This window comes from Microcebus murinus, chromosome 18 (genome assembly GCF_040939455.1).
Source record: "Microcebus murinus isolate Inina chromosome 18, M.murinus_Inina_mat1.0, whole genome shotgun sequence".
NCBI classification, from domain to species: domain Eukaryota; kingdom Metazoa; phylum Chordata; class Mammalia; order Primates; family Cheirogaleidae; genus Microcebus; species Microcebus murinus.
In genome coordinates, this window is record NC_134121.1 from 7696665 (window position 1) to 7718286 (window position 21622).

A 21622-nucleotide genomic window follows, 5' to 3' on the forward strand; every position below is an offset into this window, starting at 1 on the left:
TGTTCATGGTGGCTCACAAATAACCCTTTTGACCAATATCCACATGCAGTGTCAATGCCAAGGGCCCATAAAAGGAAATTATTGGACATTGGCATGTCATGGATCACCCTGCAGTGACCTGGTTGACCTACAGCCTGGACTGGTTGCCCGGGTTGGATCGGAGTTTGATGTTGAGCCTCAGGCAAGCGCATTTCCTAAGGAATTGGCCTGTTGTCTCTTCTGGAGACTCCTGAAAGGAGAGGCAATAAGCCCTGTGGAGAGAACATGCTGATGCTCACTGTCAGCGTTCAAGACCAGTGAGAGTGACATAGTGAGACCCATCTCTCCACAAAATAAAAACATTAGCCAGGCATGGTGATGTCCACCTGTAGCCCCAGCTACTCTGGAGGCTGAGGCAGGAGGATCACTTAAGCCCAGGAGTTCAAGGTTGCAGTGAGCTGTGATGATGCCACTGTACCATCTAGCCCAGGCAACAGAGTGAGATCTTGTCTCAAAAATAAATAAATAAAATCTACCCTGCACTTTGTAGTCAGGTTACATCGTCATTTCTTGTGCTGCTTGCCATTTTCTTCTATCAATAAAATATATTCTTTTAAATCAAGAAAGAATGTTTTCTTTCATAATTTCTTGTTCCTTTTTAAGGCAGGGAGAGTGGAATTTTTTCTTTTTTAAAGCACAGGAGGGACCAGATTAGTTGCAAATGTTCTCTTTATACACCAGGTCTTCTCTATAATTACACTGTATAGCGAATGGTGTTAGGCATCAGTCAGGCTCCGGGCATGGGACTTGGGTCCTGAAAGGCCCAGAAGATCTTGTTACAAAGCCATACCGCCATCAGACAGGCCCACCCACGGGCTTCGCAGGGAAATCTCAAGTCACTCCCGCTCACCCTGGCCCCAGGAGCTGAGCTTCCTGTGGTTGTGGACAAGGAGAGGAGTCCCCAGAGCTTTCCCACGGGTGCCGCCAGCAAGAACACTGCTGGAACCTCCATAATCCTCTTTACTCAGCTTCTCTGAGATTATACCACTGTCCTTCGGTTCAGCTCTTCTCTCTGACTCCACCCTTTTCATTTACTTAGCCCTGCCTTCATGCTAAAAAGACATCAAATGGCCTGAAGCAGCAGTTCTCAACCCTGGCCACACATTCAAATCTTTGGGGAACTTTTTTTTTTTTTGACCTGGGAGACTCACTTGCACCTCAGCCTCCCAAGGAGCTGGGATTATAGGTGTAGGCCACCACCACACCTGGCTCTTTGGTGAACTTAGGAAACATATTTATGTTCAGGCCCCATCCCACAACAATTAAAACGGAAGGTGGTGGGGGCCAAGCATTAGCAGTTTTTTAAAAATCTCCCTAGGTGATACTGATTAAAGTACAACCAAAGTTGAGTGAGAAGCACTGGTTTCGAGAAATCCAGAGAACATAATGAAAAGTAAGGAAGTGAAGAAACCCAGGCAATAAGGAATGGGGAGAGGGAGGGCAAAAAAAAGACTGGACCAAAAAGGAGGTTAGAACCCAAAATATAGGCCACATTACAGCTGGGACAAATGACTGGCTCTAAGCTAAGCTTCCTGGTAGCCAGAGCAAAGAGGATTCACACTGTCCACAAGATGAAAAACCACCAGATTTTCATCTTGGTGGTTTTTCATCTGGTTCCAGGATAAGATTCTTCTTGTCCTGGAACCAGAGACAAACGCCTCCCTCAAGCCCTCCAAAAGAGGACATACAGCATGATGTAGTGAAGCCTGCTCCCCAACACCGTGACTGCAACCACCAAAGATGTGGCACAGGGCCACTTCTTACAGTGTCTCTCAAAGCACAGTTCCACAGAAGCAGCCCTTGAGAAGGGTGTCCACCAGTCAGGACTTGGCCACTCACAAGGGGCTGCCCACTAACTCCTAGCTGGAAACAAACTCCTAACTGAAACCAATGCCCTGCATATAAAACATACTACCAAATCCACTTCATTTTCCACATTAATAACCATGTATTCACACTGTCATGAAGATGCAAATATAAGACAAAGGCACAGACACTGCCTATTTCACTAAGGTATGTAATAAATAAAGGCACTGATCGGTATCCAGGAAAACAAGCTCTTCCACCAACAACTCTCGTGAAACACGAGTGTCCCCCATGGATTAGGAGTACAGCAAAGCCCCAGAGGCTGCTAGGCATGTCCCTCCACACCAGGGCTCCAGAGAGGCCACTGCCCACTCTCACACCTGCAGCTGTGCCTCTCAAGCCTAAGAAGGGAAGGGTCTGCCCATCAGACCAGCCTGTTAAGGACGCCTAACAGTCACCAAAACAATACCAGAAGAGGCCTCCGAGTCCCTTATGTACTAATGTTACATGCAGTATACTTCTCCGTTATGTATGTTGTACTTCAGACATAAGTTCTTTCAAAATGTGTTTACTGAAATAAATGGAATCGAGAACAAATCACTCTTGGCCCTCTCAAATATGACATTTTCTGCCCTCTCACATGTGACATTTTCTTTTTGATCCAGATACCACATCACCGCACTTCAAATTAAACAATGACAAGTTAAATTAAAATAGCAACTATTCACCATAGCCAGAGGTGGAAACAACCCAAATATCCACCAAGAGATAGAGAAATTGTGGTATATCCCTACAAAGGAATATTATTCAGCCATAAAAAGGAATGAAATGCTGATCCACGCTATACGATGGATGAGCCTGGAAAACATGCCAGGTAAAGCCAATACAAAATATACATTGTATAAACCCATTTATAGGAAATGTCCAGATTAGGCAAATCTATACAGACAGAAAGTAGGTTAGTGGCTGCCAGGATCTGGGGAAAGGGGGGAGCAACCACTTAATGGGTGTGGATTCCTTTCAGAGTAATGAAAAAAGTTCTGGAACTAGACAGTGGTGACGGTTGCACTACACTGTGAATGTACTAATGCCACTGACTTGTTCACTTTAAAATGGTTACAACAGTAAATGGTATGTGTATTTTACAATAAAAAGATCAAAATGCCAAAACTCTCATTGTTTTGCCCTAATGAGAGCCGCTAATAAAATTCAACCTAAATCAAGATTTTGTGTAAAGTGATCATTATTCCACAACTGATAAAAGTCAGCTTCAAAACATATGAAAATAAGAATTAGCAGGATCCTGCCAGAGTCTCCCTAGATGGCGCAGGAGGTTGATACTGTAACTGTCTACTAACTTGTTTCCCCTTCTCCCTCTTCTAGAACTGCAGCTGTCCGGGAAGGCAGGGCAAGCGACTCTGTCACATTCCATGTTGAGTGAGTGCCCAGCGTCCAGAAGAGCACACGGCACAGAGACAGGTCACACACTGTTGTGTGATCCTGACTTTTGATGAATATTGCTCTAAAGGTATATTATAAAGACTTGCTTTTCACAAACACCACTGTGAGACATAAAATGGAAGGCACCAGAATGTATTAGTGTTGGGTGCCAAAAAAGGAGGGGACGGGAGACAAGGAGTCATGGTACAAACAATCCCACCTAAAATAGCATCAGAGATGCTGTGGAATATAGTGCCCTGGGTCAGGGGGAGGAGGGCAGGGAAAGGAGAGGGGACAGTGTGTGCCAAGCAGAGGCAGAAGAAGAGGGTGCGGGGCAAGGGTCTGGGGCAGAAGTGGAGGTGGAGGTACAGGCGGCAGGGAGGAGGGCACCGGAGAGGCAGGCAAGCTCGACCACCCTGTACACGGGACACCACAATTAGCCTCCATGTGAGCCCGTGTCCCCAGAGCAGGGACCAGACAACAAGGGGAAATGAGCAGGCACCACAGGGAGGGCTGGGGACTGTAGAGAACTGGCACCCACAAGCCCCAACTGGAGATGGCGCAGACACTGGCTCTGACCCACTGTTGCCAGGCAACAGTGCAGGCCCCTGGCTGCCAAGTGTTCTGATTTGTCAATGAAGCTGCAAGTCTGGATGGCTATGTAAGATCTCCTGATTTTAATGTGGGCAACTATGGTTGACGAATAGTAACCTCCCAAAGATGCCTACATCCTAATCCCGGAACCTGTGACTATGTTAGGTCACGTGCCAAAGGTAGCAGACAGAACTAAAGTTTCTAATCAACTAGCTGTAAACAGGGAGAGTATCCTGGATTATCCCATAGGCCCAATGTAATCACAAGGGTCTTTAAAAGTGGAAGTGGAAGGCAGAAGAGTCAGGGTCAGAGTGATGCCATGTGAGAAGGATTTGGACCAGCCACTGCTGGCTTTGAAGATAGGAGAGGCACGAGCCAAGGAATATGGAAGGCCTCTAGAAGCTAGACAAGGCAAGGAAATGGAGTCTCCTCTAGAGCCTCCAGAAGAAACACAGCCGTGACTACACCATGACCTTAGCCCACGGAGACCCGTGGTGGACTTCCAGCCTATACAACTATGTTGTTTTAAGCCACTGCATTTACGGTGATTTGTGACAGCAGCCATAGGAAACTGATATAGCAAATAATTTCAATGTTTAATAAGAGGCACAGTACGTACAGCCCAAACAAGACACACCTGTGGGCTTGATCTGCCCAAGGACTACTTTCTAGTTCCAGATGGAGAAGAGGTGAGGCCTGGGACCATCTTCTCAGTACCCAGCACAGCGCCTGGCACAGTAGCTCTCTGACATGCATCCCTAGAACCCACGTGGTCATCAAGTTCTCCAGGGATTTTAGAAAACAGAGCTGCTTAACTGCAAGGAGTTCTATACTCAAGGGATTGTTTAATCACATAGATATTACCCTGGGGCCCAGAGAAACTGGCCTGGAGGAGGAACAGGAACACTTTCAACACCAACCTTCTCATTGCAAACAGAAAAAAGTGAGGACTTTTCAGGCCCTTGGGAGAAGCCTCTAGTCCCTCCCTTCCGGCCACCCACAGGCGCTCTCCTGCTCACCAAGGCACCTGACCATGTTAATTGCTTTAAACAGCTGAGGGACAGTTCTCAGATGAGCTTTCAGTTCCTCACTCTCAGCACAGAGCTGCTCTGATCGCAGGCGGGGCGGAGGACCCACAGCCCTGCCCACTCACCGCCAGAAGGCTGTGTGAAAACCACAGCCCACAAGTCAAATCTCACCATGCTCACCTGTCCTGCCTGGACAGCCGGGTCAGCCTGCAGCTGGGCCTCTGCCACACACACTCCATTCCTCCTCCGCACTCTCCGTGCTCAGCCCAGGCCTCTGCAGAATGCCACTCCCTCCGCCCAGGATCCTTTGTCTCTGTCTCCCAAAACTCCCACTTTTCCTTTAAGACTCAACTTACATGTCATTTCCTCTGAAGCGTTCCCCGATCCCCAGGTTCCATTCCCAGTGTCTCTGACACCATTTCCTAAACTTCTCCACCAGCTCCTCTCCCCCAAAGCTGATGTTACTTGCCCCTGAGTCAGAAGCCACCCTCTGCAGACCAAAAGCTATTTGAAGGCAGGAACTTAAATTATGCTCATCCATGTATTCCTAGCTTATAGCACATAATACATATGTGCTCAATAAGCATTAAGAACAAATGCATTGGACTAGAAATTCATTTTTTGGCTGAAATGCCATAAATTATAATGATATTGTGACATGTGTTAAATGTACCAGGTAAAATCTCACTTCTAATCTTTGTCTAATAAAGTGAATCTATCTCAATGAGGAACTCTACAACTATCTTTAATAAAACCACTTTAAAGAAATGTAATTTTAAATTTTACAAGTACTGTCTGCTGCAATCATTACAATTCAGGGTGTGAGAAGGAACCTGGCTGGCAAGCTTGAAAGCACAGATAAGAACCTGCTGTGCCTGCTCTGTGGCTAAAACTCAGGTCGAAAGGAGGATTGTCAAACAGGTGGATCACAGTCTCTTCTCCTGCCCGCCCCTTGTTTAAACTCTTTGCTAAGCTGTCCCCCTTTTCCAAACTAGATCAGAGGCAAACTTCAGCCAGGGTGACAATTTCACCAGCCCATCCACGGTTACTCTTCAATAGCTCGGCACCCCAAACCTCATCACTGCGAAGGCTTTCTGTTCTCTCTGGCTCCAACCCTTTCCGATCCCTGACACTCCCAGAGGCTCCCCTGAGCACACAGCTCAGCTTCTCAACCCACACAGACCATGAGAATCATCTGAGGCGCTTCTAAAAATTCCTGGCTCCCCCTTGATTGGTCTGGGGTGGGGCCCCATCACAGGCATTTTTTAAAAGCTTTCCAGGCCATGTGGTTTGCAGGTGCAGCCAGGGATAAGAACTATAGGCTCCCAGGGTGGCAAATCCAAACTGCCAAGCCAGCATTGAGGTCCCCTCCTCTCCCCAAACAGAACTAGACTCTGGCCTCCCTTCACCCTCAGCCCCTGGAACTGCAATCTAGCCAGTATCAGGAAGCCAGCCTGGGCCACACCCCCACCCCCAGGCCACTGCCAGGGCTCCCCCTTCCCAAACACTTGAGGTAGCACACACTTCTCAAGATCTACCCTGCTCCCTACAGCCAATAAAACCAAATCCCAGGCGTGGTGGCTCACGCCTGTAATCCTAGCACTCTGGGAGGCCGAGGCGGACAGATTGCTCGAGGTCAGGAGTTCAAAACCAGCCTGAGCAAGACCCCATCTCAACTAAAAATAGAAAGAAATTAATTGACCAACTAAAAATATATATACAAAAAATTAGCTGGGGCCGGGCACGATGGCTCATGCCTGTAATCCTAGCACTTGGGAGGCTGAGGCGGGTGGATTGCTCCAGGTCAGGAGTTCAAAACCAGCCTGAGCAAGACCAAGACCCCGTCTCTACTATAAATAGAAAGAAAATTAATTGGCCAACTAATATATATAGAAAAAATTAGTGCATACCTGTAGTCCCAGTTCCTCAGGAGGCTGAGGCAGGAGGATCGCTTGAGCCCAGGAGATTGAGGTTGCTGTGAGCTAGGCCGATGCCACCGCACTCACTCTAGCCTGGGCAACAAAGCGAGACTCTGTCTCAAAAACAAAAAAACTAAATCCCAAGGCTGCTGCCTCATCAGAGGCAGTGGCCATGTGGCCAACTCGGTGCCCCTGCTCCCGGCGTGCACAGGCGGAGCTGCTGCAGGAGCCTGCACACTCATGCACATGCCGGGCCCACCTAAGCTTTGCCTCCTGCTGGTCCCAAGACCCCAGACGCCTCCCACCTGCCTTCTGCTCTGAGATACTCTTAAGGTAACTGTTACTGGGGAAACTGTGGGATTAGGTACTTTCCTGTTTTTGCAACACCACCCCTTTCAGATACTGTTCCTTGTCCTTCAAGGTCCAGCTCAAACCCTATCTCCTTCCCTGATGCCTTCCCTGACTCTTCTAGATGTTTTTTCTCCTTTCTTGACGTTCTGACAAAGAATCAAAATCACAGCTCAACAAACTGCCAGCTTCTAATTGTCTCATAAATGTTAACTTTGTTTTCTCAATTAGACTGTTATTGGTGACAAGAAACATGGCATTTCACTTACACCCATCATTTTGACTCCAAAGACCATGTGTGGCATATTTTCCAGGCTGACACTGGTCTCAAATATTCTGCCGTATTTCATGAACCTGTCTTTGAAATGATGTCCCAGACTGCCTCTTATAAAGTGGCATAAAAATTCTTTCTGACCAGATGATTCTGAAAATTTTTGATCCAAAGTAGTCATTATATCCCAGGACAGCCCTGAGTATCAAAGTCACTCAGGGAGGACTTGCTTTCAAGAAAAAATGTGAAGGTTAGCCTGTCTGTATTCCTTTACTGCTATGACGCTGTGTTTGAGGAGAGGCCAGCCTTTCAACAGCAACATTTTGCTTACATTGATGTATTCACCTCAGAGCCTTAAAGAGTTTACAAAACAGGCCAGGCGAGGTGGCTCACGCCTGTAATCCTAGCTCTCTGGGAGGCCGAGGCGGGTGGATTGCTCAAGGTCAGGAGTTCAAAACCAGCCTGAGCAAGAGCGAGACCCCGTCTCTACCATAAATAGAAAGAAACTAATTGGCCAACTGATATATATATAAAAAATTAGCCGGGCATGGTGGCGCATGCCTGTAGTCCCAGCTACTCGGGAGGCTGAGACAGAAGGATCGCTCGAGCCCAGGAGTTTGAGGTTGCTGTGAGCTAGGCTGACGCCAGGGCACTCACTCTAGCCTGGGTAACAAAGCGAGACTCTGTCTCAAAAAAAAATAAATAAATAAATAAAAAAAAAAAGAGTTTACAAAACAACAAACTCCACTCCAAGCCTCCAGGGCCTCCCCCAGGTGCAGATGGGCGCTGACACAGAGCTGTTTACCATTCCTTGCTCGGGCAGTTTGCAAACCTTGGAAAAGTGCTCACGCCCTCCAGAACGCGTGCTAATTGCCTACTGAGAAAGGAGATACTTTATATTTTTATTTATATGTAACTTTTTAAGACTACCAAGTTCTGTATGAATTTGATCCAGTTTTAACAACAGCATTACCAGAGGGTTTTTAGTCCTTAGTAACCATGAATAATGTACAGAACCAGTACACTGAGCTTCAGGATTACAAAGCAAAAAGAAATGCCCCCTCCCTGAAAGAACAATTTGGCCAATTATTAGAACACAGCTTTGCAAACACAAAAACCCTTACCAGCCCACACAAACTTCCTCCGAGCCAAGCCAGCTGGAGTAGCCCTAGGTCCCTGTTGTATGCATGCAGGCAGCTCAGGGTCTTAGAATTCACTTCTGTGGTCCTCGACAAAGGATGCAGTGAGGCGTTGTCATAGAAACAACTTCATAAAGCTCCAAAACCAGACAGGTGTGGGACTGAATTCAGGTCCTACCAGCCATTGGTTGGGTGCACATGACAAAGCTGACCCCTTCTGAGCCTCAGTGCGCCCATCTGAGACACACCTATTTTGCTCGGGAGCAGTGAAGTAAGGGGAGCACCTAGCACAGCTGCAAAGTGAGGTAACAGAAATAATGTGGTTCTGAGTTTGACACAGGTGGCAGCAAATACCAGCTGGGGCACTTACTGGCCGCATGGCCTAGGGCAGGTTGCTGAACCCCTCTGAATCTTAGTTTTCTCATCTGCAGAAAGAGAAACGGTGACAGGCCTTACAGGATCACCCTGAAAATTAAATACTGTGCATAAAAGGAATAGCATAGAGCCTGGTACAGAGAACATATTCAAAAACCATCAGAGTTCACCCACATACACACACACATTTGGTTTTGATGGACAAGTTGATAATTACTACTGGAAGAAAAACAAAATTTCCAAACTCTAAACAACAAAGAAGATTAAATTTGAATTGTGGCAGGGAGGAAGAGTGATTTACATTAACACCACTGGTCCATCCCTAATAGCCCCATGGGCATCTGCTCGACCCAACACCACCACTCCCCCAAACTTTCCATGTTACATTTCTTTCTGTTTTGGTTTTTTTGGGTTTTTTTTTTTTTTGAGACAGACTCTCGCTCTGTCACACTGGCTACAGTGCAGTAGTGTCACTGTAGCTCACCACAACCTCCAACTCCTGGGCTCAAGCGAGCCTCCTGCCTCAGTCTCCTGAGTAGCTGGGACTATAGGCAAGCGGCACCACACCCAGCTAATTTTTCTATTTCTTATAGAGATGGGTTCTCACTCTTGCTCAGGCTGGTCTCCAACTCCTGAGCTCAAGTGATCCTCCCACCTTGGCCTCCTAAAGTGCTAGGATTATAGGCGTGAGCCACCACGCCCGGCCCCAAGTTACATTTCTAAAAAGCCTTGACAGCAAACATCTTACCCAATGTGAAGGAATGATGGACCTGCTTTTCCAACAGAATCTGAGACTGCCTTTCAAAGGCCACTGACATCTTCCATTCTCTTCATTAAGGAAAGCATCCCAATTAATCCACATAGTGACAATCCCTGTGACCACAGTCCAACTTATAGTCATGAAAGAATTAAGTGAAAACATCTCTTTGAGAACCCAAATTTCCTTTCCAAAAGTCACACCACCATCTTCAGAGCAATATTTAGAAGCATCTCAGAGACAGAAAGGAAGTGTCATTTTTGAGTTTCCACTACACAGCCAGCCGGTGCTAGACACCTTACGCAACTTCTCATTCAGTCCTCTAGGCCAAGGTTCCCAAATTTGGTCCCCAAGATGGGCAGCATCAGTAACACTTACAAGCTGGTTAAAAATGCACATTTGAGGGTCTCACCCACTGAATCAGAATTCTGGGGTTGAGCCCAGCACCATTTTTAACAAGTCACCTGGGTGATTCTGATGCACACTAGAATCTGAGAAACATTTCGTGAAGTGGTCATTACCAGCCCCCCTTTAGAGATGAGGAAACCAAAGTTCAGTGACTAAAATGCCCAAAGCCACCTAGCCAGGAGCCCCATTAGCACCTACACGTGATTCTAAAGCTATTTGCCACATGGCCTTTATAGCCAAACTGTCTGTACCATTTGGTGCTCTCAGCAAGTGAGCTGCTGCGACGTGAGGAAGACATTATCTAAGAGGGGTAGGAACGAGAGGAAGGATGAAGCCTGCACTCAGAAGTGATTAATTATAAATGCCTTTAAATCCACACCATGCATTAGCCCTAGATGATCAGCCATCCCTCAGGATGAGCCTGCTTTTCCCTGTTCTATTTATCAGGCAGGTTACCATAAAGAAAGATGGGAGTCCCTTAATTTATAGCCCTCCATGCGCTCAATTCCTTGTACTGCTTTGAATAGAAAGAGAATTAAGTTACCTGTCTCTAGAGGGCTTGAAAGTGCAGCAGACTCTGCCTAGACCAGGACCATCAGGAAACAACCAGGAAAGGGCCTTTCTATGCCCAGGAACAAAGCAGGCTCCAGTACCTGGGAACACTGGGAATGAGTCACCAGAAAGAATCCAATGCATGTACAGAGAGCATTTTAACAATGCTGCAGATCTGGTTCAAAGAAGGCAGGCTTTTTTTTTTTTTAATCAAACCCTAAATCAAGCATCTGTCAGCTAAAGTGGTCCATTAAGTTACTGACATTCAAGCCACAGTGCGTTCATAGATCCTAAGGTTAGCAAAAAGCCAGAAATCTCCTCATCCACAATCCTCAACCTTCTAAATAAACTTGGTGGTGATTTTCAGATCACAAATTTATCCCATAATTTAAGTGAATACCCATTACTCTCTGGGGCTTTCCACAGAGGCTGCTGGAATAGAAGGTACCAAGTCTGGGAATCACACAAAGGTCAGTTTGAATCCCGGCTGCACTAGTTCCTCACAGGTTACTTATTTAACCTCTCTCGGCCTCAGTTTTCCACTCAAAGATGGGCAGTAATCCCTATGTAATATGCTGATATGAAATTTTGGTGTTTGGTTTTTTAAAAAAACAAAAAGAAAAAGGCTGCTGAAACAGCTTTCAAGATTTCAAGACATCAAAAACGTAACTGCCTGACTGGAAACAGGTATCGTCGAACACATCCATAGATGGAAGTCGCTGAATACACCACTTAATTGCTCCTAGGCTTATTTCACAGTATTTGTTTTTCTAAGTTGCTATTTTTAGACACCTTGAATAAACCAATTAAGAAAGCAAATTCCATTGATGAACTTAACAGAAAGCTTGTCAATTTTCAAAAACTCAACAGATGGACATAAAGTCATTTTACAACTCAACTGACGAAAACAAAGTGTTTTTTCTTCCATCCTCAACTTCACCTTTACCATCCCGGTTACTCAGTCCGTTCCTAACTCGCAGGCCATGTCTTCAGCCCTGTGAGACTCGGCCCTCAAATGAAGTAACAACAGGAACAATAGTATCCTGGAGTCCAACACATCTGTTCAAATCCCAGCCTCATCACTTACTGGCTGTGTGACCTTGGACACATGATTTAAGCTTCTTGGGTCTCAGTTTCCTCATCGGTAAATGACGCGGACAAAACCTATGTGACACACACAGCTGTTGAACCAACAATAGAGGTTTTTGCAAGAGCAAGACAGAATAGTAGAACCTGCAGGAAGGGATCCCTAAAAATATGTTCCCCTGCCCTCGGGACTACTTCTTTCAGATCTTTACTGAGGCGTCTCTGACACCTACCATGTGTCAGAGACTGAGCTAGGTACTACAGAAGAAAGACAGGGTGACCATAGCCTCAAAGATGTCACAGTGTCACAAGAGCCCCAGATACACAGACAATGTGATAAATACACTAACAGATTGCATGGGGTGATGAGGCAAGGAGAGCAGAGAAAGAGGGGCCCAAACCTGGTGGAGCTGTCTGGGAAAGACTTGACAAGAAAAGTTGGTTAAATCAAACACATGAGTAAAAAATCCAGCAAACAGCAGACAGAACTAGGTCTTTTCATCCTCCCCAAACTCAAATTCCCCAAGTCCAAGCCCTCTACTTCTCCAAGGCTGGGGGTTACCAGGTACACATGCCATAAAATGACAACAACCATGATCATCACACCTCATCAACATGACAGGAAGGTTCTGGGGAGCAATAAGAACAACTGCCAGAAAGCTTAGAAAATTTTAATGCACTTCCTAAAACTATGACAATGACAATTCCATGTATGTAAATCTCTTAGCACTTTACCCTGCAAAGAACTGAAAGTTGCCACTCCTCCTGATATTTTGTTTTATTGCCCTGCTTTAAGTTCAGAAAAAGCCAAACCATTAAAACAAATCAAAGTCCCCAAAACTTTTCAACTAATTTTGCAGGATTCTTATCAGAATCCCAACTCTTGGGAAATCCGCACCTCGTTATGGAAGACAGTTACGTAAGAGGCAAGTGCATTTCCAGAGAGAACTTCTACAAGGATGGGTCATTTTTCAAGACTGCACACCTGATGCTAATCACTTGAAAGTTTTGCACTTCTTCACATCTCTAGCGCTTGGCCCAACATACCTTACTGGGAGAGTGCTCCACAGAGCTTCCCATCTGTCCAGCTCAGGGTTCAGAGGCAAAAAGCCCCTGTAAACCAGGGGAGTTCAGTACCTCCCAAACTTGCTCCTGGTCCAGGGACTTGTGGGAGGCAGTCCTGAACCATGCCTTACAGTAATCTGCACTTTACCAAATTCTTTAATAACCAATACCTCATTCAATGCTTACAAACTAGCCCTGTGACACTGGTAAAGATGACTATCCCAATTTTAAAACTAGGCAAACAAGCTTTAAAAATGTGAAAGTAAAAATACAGATAAATTAAAGATGAAAATATCTAGGTGTGCTTCCCCAACACAATCACTTGTCCCAAATACAAGCACTGGAACAAGTACCATTCAGAAACAAACTGTAGTCCCTTTAATATTCGTTTAAATACAGATGGAAAACTTAATTATCAGTGCAAACTCAATCACTGCTGTACAGGATTCAGTACAAGATTTTGTCGGCATCTATCATTCCATATCTGGATGTACCAGATGCACATGTTTTCTGCCAAATCTTCATTACATTATGTAATGAGGGGGAGCGTGGATAATTAAAATTCACCTTTTTCGATCATTTTAACCCCGTTTCAGTCCCTTCTGTCACAGGGTATTTTCTGGAGATGAAAAGGAACTCATACTTCTCATCTTTTTCTACCCATTTTCTTGTGTGAATGTTAAAAATAAAAGTGAGGAGGATCCTCTTAAATTTCATGGAGCGAGCCCTGGAGACCAACCTTCCAGTTCGGGCACTGACACAGTATCCCTGTGTGACCTTGGGCAAATTACTACATTTCTGGGCCTCAGTTTCCCCCATGTGAACCCTAATGATAATTAAACCCCTTCAGCTCTTCAAGCAGACTTCAAATGTGTCCCCATGCAACAGTGAAAGGGCTGCCCAGAGGGAGACCCTGGCGGAGGAATGGGCTTTCACAGGCCCCTCGCGGGGTTTTGGGGAGCTCACGCTGCCCCAGCAAAGACACACGGCCAACTTCGGGTCGCAAACAAAAACCTGTTGGCAGGGACTCCTCTAGGAAGGGCCAGCCTCTTCCAACGCTCCGGGCTCGGGGGAGCCGCCCCACGGGGAGAAAGAGGAAAGGTCTCTCGGAAGGAGCCAGCCCCAGGCACCCATTCGCCAAGCCCGACGAGCCCGCAGGACCGCCGGGCCGGGTCTCTGCCGTCCCACGCGGAACAAAAGGCAGCTGGAGCCTGGCTCTTCCGCCCCCGTCCCCGCTGTTCTGTGGGGGTGGGGGCTGGGGAGTGGGAACCTCGTCCCTGGGGAGGGAGGGGGCGCCGCTACAGCCCCGAGGAAAGGGGGACGGGCCAGGATCCTGGACACAGAAGGGGACCCCCCAACCGCACCCCCATTCCCGAAGGGATCCGGGCTGCGCTCTGCACGGGGACGGGCGGGAGACCGGGCTGCGCTCAGAAGCAGGGGCCCCTGGCCCGGGCAGGGGGCGGGGCTGTTGCCAGCTGAAGGGGCCCCCAACCCAAGACTGGAGCAAGGGGAGTCCCACACTCCGAGGATACAAAACGAAGCTCTCCCCGACAGGGAAATGGGGGAGCCCCTGCAACGGAAAGAGGGGTCCGACGGGGAGGGGGCCATGCTCCGGCCGGTGGGGCGGGGCCTGGTTGGAAAGAAGAGGGTCCCCCCGGCCTGGGGTGGGGACCAGCCGGGGCAACAGGGGTGCATGCTCGGGCGCGGGGGTTGCTAAAGTGGGGGGAGCCTGCGCTCTGGGGGCGTCCGCGCCCTGGGTGGGTGAAGGGTCGCGCCCCGGGGCCCCGCTCCGGCCCCCGAGCCCCCCAAGCCCTGGCTCACCTCCGCTCCTCCGGGTCCGGCCGCCGGTGGCGCTGGGGAGGCGGGAGCGACCGGACACCGCGGAGCCGCCGCCGCCGCCGCGTCTGGCTCCGTTTGACACCCACACACCAGCCAACATGGCGGCCGGGAGGGGGCGCGCCGGCTGCGTGCGCGCGCCCGCCGGCCCCGCCCCTCCGCGCCCGCCGGCCCCGCCCCTCCGCGCGCCGGCCCCGCCCCCGCGGCCCCGCGCGCCCCGCCCCGCCCCCGCGCGCCCGGACCCACGCGGCCCGCACGCAGCCTACGTCGGGAGCCCCCAGGCGCCCAGCCCCGAGCGCCTCGCAGAGCGTGGCGAGTTGACACCCGCGCCGTCGGCCCCGTCACCGAGACCCCGCACGCCCCCGGCTCCGCACGCACTCGCGGCCCTTCCCCGCGCGCCCCGCCCCGCCCCCGCGCGCCCGGACCCACGCGCCCCGCCCCGCCCCCGCGCGCCCGGACCCACGCGGCCCGCACGCAGCCCACGCCCGGGAGCCCCAGGGCGCCCAGCCCTGAGCGCCTCGCAGAGCGTGGCGAGTTGACACCCACGCCGTCGGCCCCGTCAGCGAGACCCCGCACGCCCCCGGCTCCGCACGCACTCGCGGCCCTTCCCCGCGCGCTCGCGCCCCGCCAGCCCGCACACGGAACCCAGCCATTAGAGCTCTGTCCCACGCCTGCTGTGTGCACTTGAGACTGCTCGGATGGAGCCTCTCCTGGGAGGCCGGCCTGCGCGGCCCGGGGCCTGCTGCGGCGCTGGTCGCCGTGGGTTTCTTAAGCTACGCGTGTGTTTGATTCGTGAAAATGCGCTGAAGAACACTGGAGGTTCCTGCACTTTTCCGCAGATGTGTTATATTTCAATAAAATATACTCAAAAACTACTCTGGAGCTGGTGCGGTAGCACGTCTACACCCTCAGCTACTGGGGAGGCCGAGGCGGAAGGATCCCTCGGGTCGGGAGTTCTAGGCCTGCGGGTGAAGCATATCTAGACCCCCATCTCAAAACAAAACAAAACCTCTGAGAGGGAGTGCACGGGATTCACTAGGCTGCTCCAGGGGTTCGTGGCACCAAAAAGTTGGAAGCCCTTGGCTTACCCGCACGCTGAAGTTCACCGACACCCTCGTGCGGGCGCGCAGCCTCATGCAGCCGCACTCTTACACTCGCACAGGGCAGCATGAACCACCTCTTCCCCTGGCTCAACCAGCGCCCGCAGGGCACCGCCTGTGTGCCAGGCCCTGCGCTGGGCACAGAAAGAGACAACCCCAGATGCGACAGCCCCTGGGGCCTGCCCTGTCCGGGATCACCACTGGAGGCTGCATCTCCAAGCTGACCACCCTGCCCGAGTCAGTGTGGGAGTCAGCAGAGACACCGCACAGCAGGGTCTGGGGCATAAACCAGGGCTTGCTATGTGGGCAGAGGGCACGACCTCTGTTTCTTGGGGGACATCAACACTATGCCAAGCTCTGGCTTCAGGGAAGCTGTGTCCAGAAGTCCAACTCTGACCTGGATCCCTGAGGGACCTTAGAAAAGTCGCCGTACTTGTCTGAGTCTCAGATTCCTCCTCCCTTTAAAGGAGCCAGATGGACAAAGGTATCCCTTATGGTTCTCACAAGCTGGGATCTAAAATTCCCTTCTCTGGCAAAAACACAATAAAAATGGAGGGAGAGAGGAGATAAGGAGAGAGAATGAGAGCAGAGCATGTACAAGAGTGCCTAACACATTTGCAAGCCCCCATGGCCACGTTTCCTTTGAAAAGTCCAACACTGGCAGTTCTACATGTCAGAAACCCCTCTCCACCGTTATCTGCCCCTCCCACTGCTCCGTGTCCCTCCACCAGGAGTGTGAATTATGCCTCCTGTACCTTCCAGCAGAAGCTGGAGCCTCCCATTTTGAACTTGGTCCACCCTTACCCAGGAGAATGACCTCAAATCAATCCAACACTCCTCCTGGGACTCAGTTCTTAGCTGGAACTTCAAGGAGAGCAGAACTTGCCTTGCAATCATGATCCCTGCCCCTAGTTTACAACTTCAGAAGAGTTATCACACATAGCCAATGCGCAATGCAGGCTTGAGTGCTTCCAAACCGGTGCTGTCCAATAGAACTTCCTGCAGTGATGGAAATGTCCTCTCTCTCTGCCAGCCACACATGGCCAGTGAGCACTTGAAATGTGGCTAGTGCAGCTGAGGAGCTGAGTTTTTAAAACTTTAACTTGCAAATTAATTTAAATGCACATAGCCACGTGTGGCTAGATGCTACCATACTGAACAGCGCTAGCCTAAAACCTCACCACAACTCCTTAAGGTACACATTCTTGCTGACCACATTTTACAGACAAAAAATTGAGGTTTGAAGAGATGTAGGGGCTTGACCACCCAAGATTTCTGCATACGGAGCCTACGCCCTTCACCGCCCAGCGAGCAAGTGTGTGTAGCCACAGAGATAAGATGCAAGCTTTGAAAGAGAACCAGGTAGAGATAAAGAGATGGTAGGCTAACATGTAGGACAGGAAGTGAGTTGGAGAGCCCGAGATTGGACCAGCCTTGGGAGGTGGGGGAGGGCCCGCAGAGGCCGGAAGACCACCACTCATGTGCACGGTCAGAGGGGACATTCCTGCATTCCTCCAAGTCATTCATCCTCCCCAACTGCCGGTGAAGCCTGTCACCTCCCTCACATTCCTCTCTCAATTCATGTTCATGAGGATCCTTTGAGGTCAGCAGCCCTGTGCCCATGTTAGATAAGGAAACAGAGGCAGCACACGGCAGTGCTGGGATTCGGTCTAGGTTCTGCCATGCCCAGAGTGCATAAGCAGTCTTGCCAAGGAGGGTGCAGGATAAGTTGGACATGCTCACCTGGCCTTCCAAGGATTTGGAGGTTGGTTCCAGATGGGAAACGAGGCAGACTGATGGGGGCTGGTTGGAGTGGCACATTCACAAGAACAGTAAGGTGGCTGTGCAGGTCAGGGATGTCTGTGGTTAGGGGAGGAGGGCTTCAAGAGGGCAAGGACTTTGAAAAGGGAGAAAGATTGGCAGACGGCAGACAGGAAGAGACTGCATGCTGTATGATTAAAACCCACCTAGTACAGGTGCAGACGGGGCTCCCAGAAGTCTCCACCAAAGACTTAAACTCTACATTCAAAACCATTTGTCCTGGCCAGGCACAGTGGCTCACACCTGTAATCCCAGTGCTTTGGGAGGTCAAGGCAGGAGCATTGCTTGAAGCCAGGAATTTGAGACTAGCCCGGGCAACATGGTGAGACTCTGTCTACAGATGTTTGAGGTTACAATGAACTATGTTGGTGCCCCTGCACTCCAGCTTGGGCAACAGAACAAGATCGTGTCTCCAAAAAAAGAACACCTAAATTCTTGTCCACCAACTTGCTGCTTGACATAGGCCATGTTGCTGCGCCCCCCCACCCCACCCCTGTCTCAAATTCCCCATCTCTGAAGTAGGAACAATAAGCCCTCCCACTTCATAGGATTGCATTCTGGTTCAGATGAAAAAGTAGAAGAGAGCTGGGCATGGCAGGCATCTATAGTCCCTGCTACTCAGGAGGCTGAGGCAGAAGGATGACTTGAGCCCAGGAGTTCAAAGTCCAGTCTGGGCAACACAGTGAGATCTCTGTCTCTGAAAAAAGACAAGGTAGAGGAGAAAATGCTTTGGAAACTGTAAAAGTCTTAGATGGGTGTTAGTGTCAGTTCTCTTATTATGACATAGAGACAGATGGAGCCATCCTGTCCTCTTTAAGGGCTGGAAGCCTAGAAGGACAGGGGAGTTATGAACTTGAGCAGCTTGAACATGAGCAGAAACTGAGACGCCACAAAAAGAATCAAGAGAAAGAGCTGTAAGAGCTCACAGGAGGAAGTTTCCTTATAGCTCATGGAGAGGGGGCAATCAGGGCAGACTTCTTGGAAGTGAAGGTGCTGGAAGAAGGAAATAATAAAAACAATGATGACAAAGTAGTGAGCATTGTACAAATACTTTGCATGGAGTATTCCATTTCCCCTTTTTAACATTTCTAAGAGGTTGAGACCCTCATTATCCTCATTTTATGGTTGAGATTCAGAGAAAGTCAATTATTTGCCCAAGATCACACAGCTAAAAAGTGGTAACTGTGGGACTGGCACCGTGGCTCACACCTGTAATCCTAGCACTCTGCGATGCCGAGGCGGGTGGATTGCTCACAGTCAAGAGTTCAAAACCAGCCTGAGAAAGAGCGAGACCCCGTCTCTACTATAAATAGAAAGAAATTAATTGGCCAACTAAAAATATATATAGAAAAATTAGCCAGGCATGGTGGCACATGTCTGTAGTCCCAGCTACTCGAGAGGCTGAGGCAGGAGGATCACTTGGGCCCAGGAGTTTAAGGTTGCTGTGAGCAAAGCTGACACCACGGCCTGGGCAACAAAGTGAGACTTCTTCTCAAAAAAAAAAAAAAAAAAAAAGTGGTAACTGTGGAAGACCCAAGCCTGCCTGATTCGGAAACTGAACTCTTCTTTTTGTTTTGTTTTGTCTTTGTTGTGGTTTTTTTCTTCTTTTGACTTAGCACAAAGGAACAAAACTAAACTCTTGAGAGGGATTTGAATAGGCTGAAGGGAGAGATTGCCCCTCCCTCTGAGCTCTACGGCTGAATCAGCCAGAGCTTTCTCTCCCCGGACACGAGGATTGGTTCAGGAATGGGCACATGATGCAAGCCAAGCCGATGAGACTCTAGCCCAGAACTTCTACAGAAACCATTGAAAAAAAGAACCTCTCTTCCCATGATGTTGCTGAGCTAGCAGGACGTAAGGCTGAAGCAGCTCCACTCTGGAGAGCCAGCCTGAGAATGAAGCCAACACAGACAGGGGCAGAGATGAGAGAAAAGGTGGGTTTCTGCTGATATTGACACCTCCAACCAGCTATGCCTGAAGCTTTCACCCTGTACTTTTCAGCACAAAAGCCAGTACTTCACTTGGAACTATTTCAATAGAAAACACTCAAACTGCTTTAAATGATAATTGGAATCAATCAGTTAATTTAACTAAAATCTCCAGAGCTATGTAGCTGTAGTCCCAGCTACTCAGGAGGCTGAGGCTTCTGAGCTAGGGCTTCAGGAGCAGTAAGATGAAGGTTCTGGCTCCATTTCTTCAGCATATGCCTCCCAGGGCTGGAGTGCAGTAGCATCATCATAGCTCCCTGCAGCCTCAAACTCCTGGGCTCATGTGACTCGAATAGTGAGGACTTACAGGCACGCACCAGCACGCCAGGCTAATTTTTCTATTTTTTGTGTAAATGGCATATCACTCCTGCTCAGGTTGGTCTCACAATCAGCCTCGATGTCTTGATTGGTGTAAACTGGCGATGGCAGATCCATGCCTCACATCTGTAGCCACATCACCCAGAAACAGACCATTGTCTCTTTCTTTTAACTCAGCAAACTAACATGCCCTAGGCTTGCTCTGATTGGAAGAATTTGGATTGTGGGAGGGTGGTGTGGAGAATTATGGTAATTGGCTTAGTCAAATCAGAGCTCACTCCTGGAGTTATGGGAGAAGAACAAGAGAAGAGTTATGGGAGGGGAACAAATGCTGGCAGGTGACCAGCAGTGCCCACCACGCTTATGAATTCCCTTTTTTCCCTCAGCCAGTTGAATTGCATTTTCATTAGTTAGTATGCAGATTCCTTACAATAACCCCATTTTCAAATAGTTTCCGTTTAATTTCTTGACAGTTCCGGGTTTTCGTACTTGCAGTCTTTGTTAAATCAATCAATAACTTATAATTCTGCTTGGGATTTACATAATGCCTTTTCTCCAAAGCTCTCACCGCTCCTCATAACTAAGGACGAGGCAGTGAACACAGGCAGCTTTGAAGAGCACCTCCTCATTATCATTCTCAGGGTTGGGCATATCCCTGGCTGGCCAATGAGAATGCCATATCTGCCTGGCATAGTGATTGGTTCAAGGATGGGCATGTGACTCAAGCCCAGCCAATAAGATCTTTCTCCAGGATTTTTGCTACAACCAGCAGGAAAGAGGCCCTTCGTGCTTCTGAGATCATGGACACTGAGAAGCATGGAAGCCTGGAGCTGCCAGGAGCTCTCTTTGTCACCCCATAGAAACAATTTTAACACCTCCTGTTCAGACTGGCTCAGGAGCTAGGGAACCAGAGCAGCGTGGGTCAGAGTGGTGTTACTGTAGCTTAATTAAAGCCTACATCCTTGTTGTCTCAAGCAAAATCCTCTGTTGAGAGAATCTCCAAAGTCTTTCCTTTCTTTTTCTCATCTTTCTTTTTTCATGTATTCATTCCTTCATTTCATTTTTTTCTATATATATTAGTTGTCCAATTAATTTATTTCTATTTATAGTAGAGACGGGGTCTCGCTCTTGCTCAGGCTGGTTTCAAACTCCTGACCTTGAGCAATCCGCCCGCCTTGGCCTCCCAGAATGCTAGGATTACAGGCGTGAGCCACCGCGCCCGGCCTCATTCCTTCTTTATTTTCATCTCTCTTTTTCTCTTGGTTTCTCTCTTTGTTTTTTATTCTTCTTTTTATGTGTAGTAAAGATATTTAAAAATAATTCTAAAAATATCTGTGCATATATTATACAACGATTCAAAACTGTCAAGGTCATGAAACACAAGAAAGACTAAGAGACTGTCACAGATTGTAGGAGACTAAGGAGACAGAAATGCACTGTGGTATGCTGGATGGGATCTCAGTAGAGAAAAAGGAGATTGGTGGAAAACCTGGTGAAATCCAAATAATTTCTGTAGTTTAGTCAGTAGTATTATACCAATGTTAATATCTTAGTTTTGACAAATGGACTATGGTGATGTAGAGCAATTAGGGGAAGCCGAGTAAAGTGTAAAGGGGGAACACTCAGTGCTGTCTTTGCAATTTTTCTGGAAATCTAAACTTATTCCACGATAAAGGGGTTTTTCTTTTAATGCATGCACAGAAAAAAGTTCAAATAGTGCATCAGGACATAC

The 21622-nt window shown here is 48.6% G+C and overlaps 1 protein-coding gene across 4 annotated transcripts in view; it reads right to left on the bottom strand.

Moving 5' to 3' along the window:
* Positions 1 to 14796, bottom strand: part of EPN2 (epsin 2) — an 88128-nt gene extending 73332 nt beyond the window's left edge. For 2 of the 4 annotated variants that reach the window (XM_012747874.2, XM_012747872.2), the window contains exon 1: positions 14649 to 14796. Coding sequence is in view for 1 of the 4 variants with exons in the window: in XM_012747875.2 (XP_012603329.1) it covers positions 14649 to 14766 (118 nt within the window). In the remaining 3 variants the exon portion in view is untranslated. The remainder of the gene's footprint in view (positions 1 to 14648) is intronic. The other 2 variants (XM_012747875.2, XM_012747873.2) reach the window with 2 other exon arrangements.
* Between the last annotated feature and the right edge of the window lie 6826 nt (positions 14797 to 21622).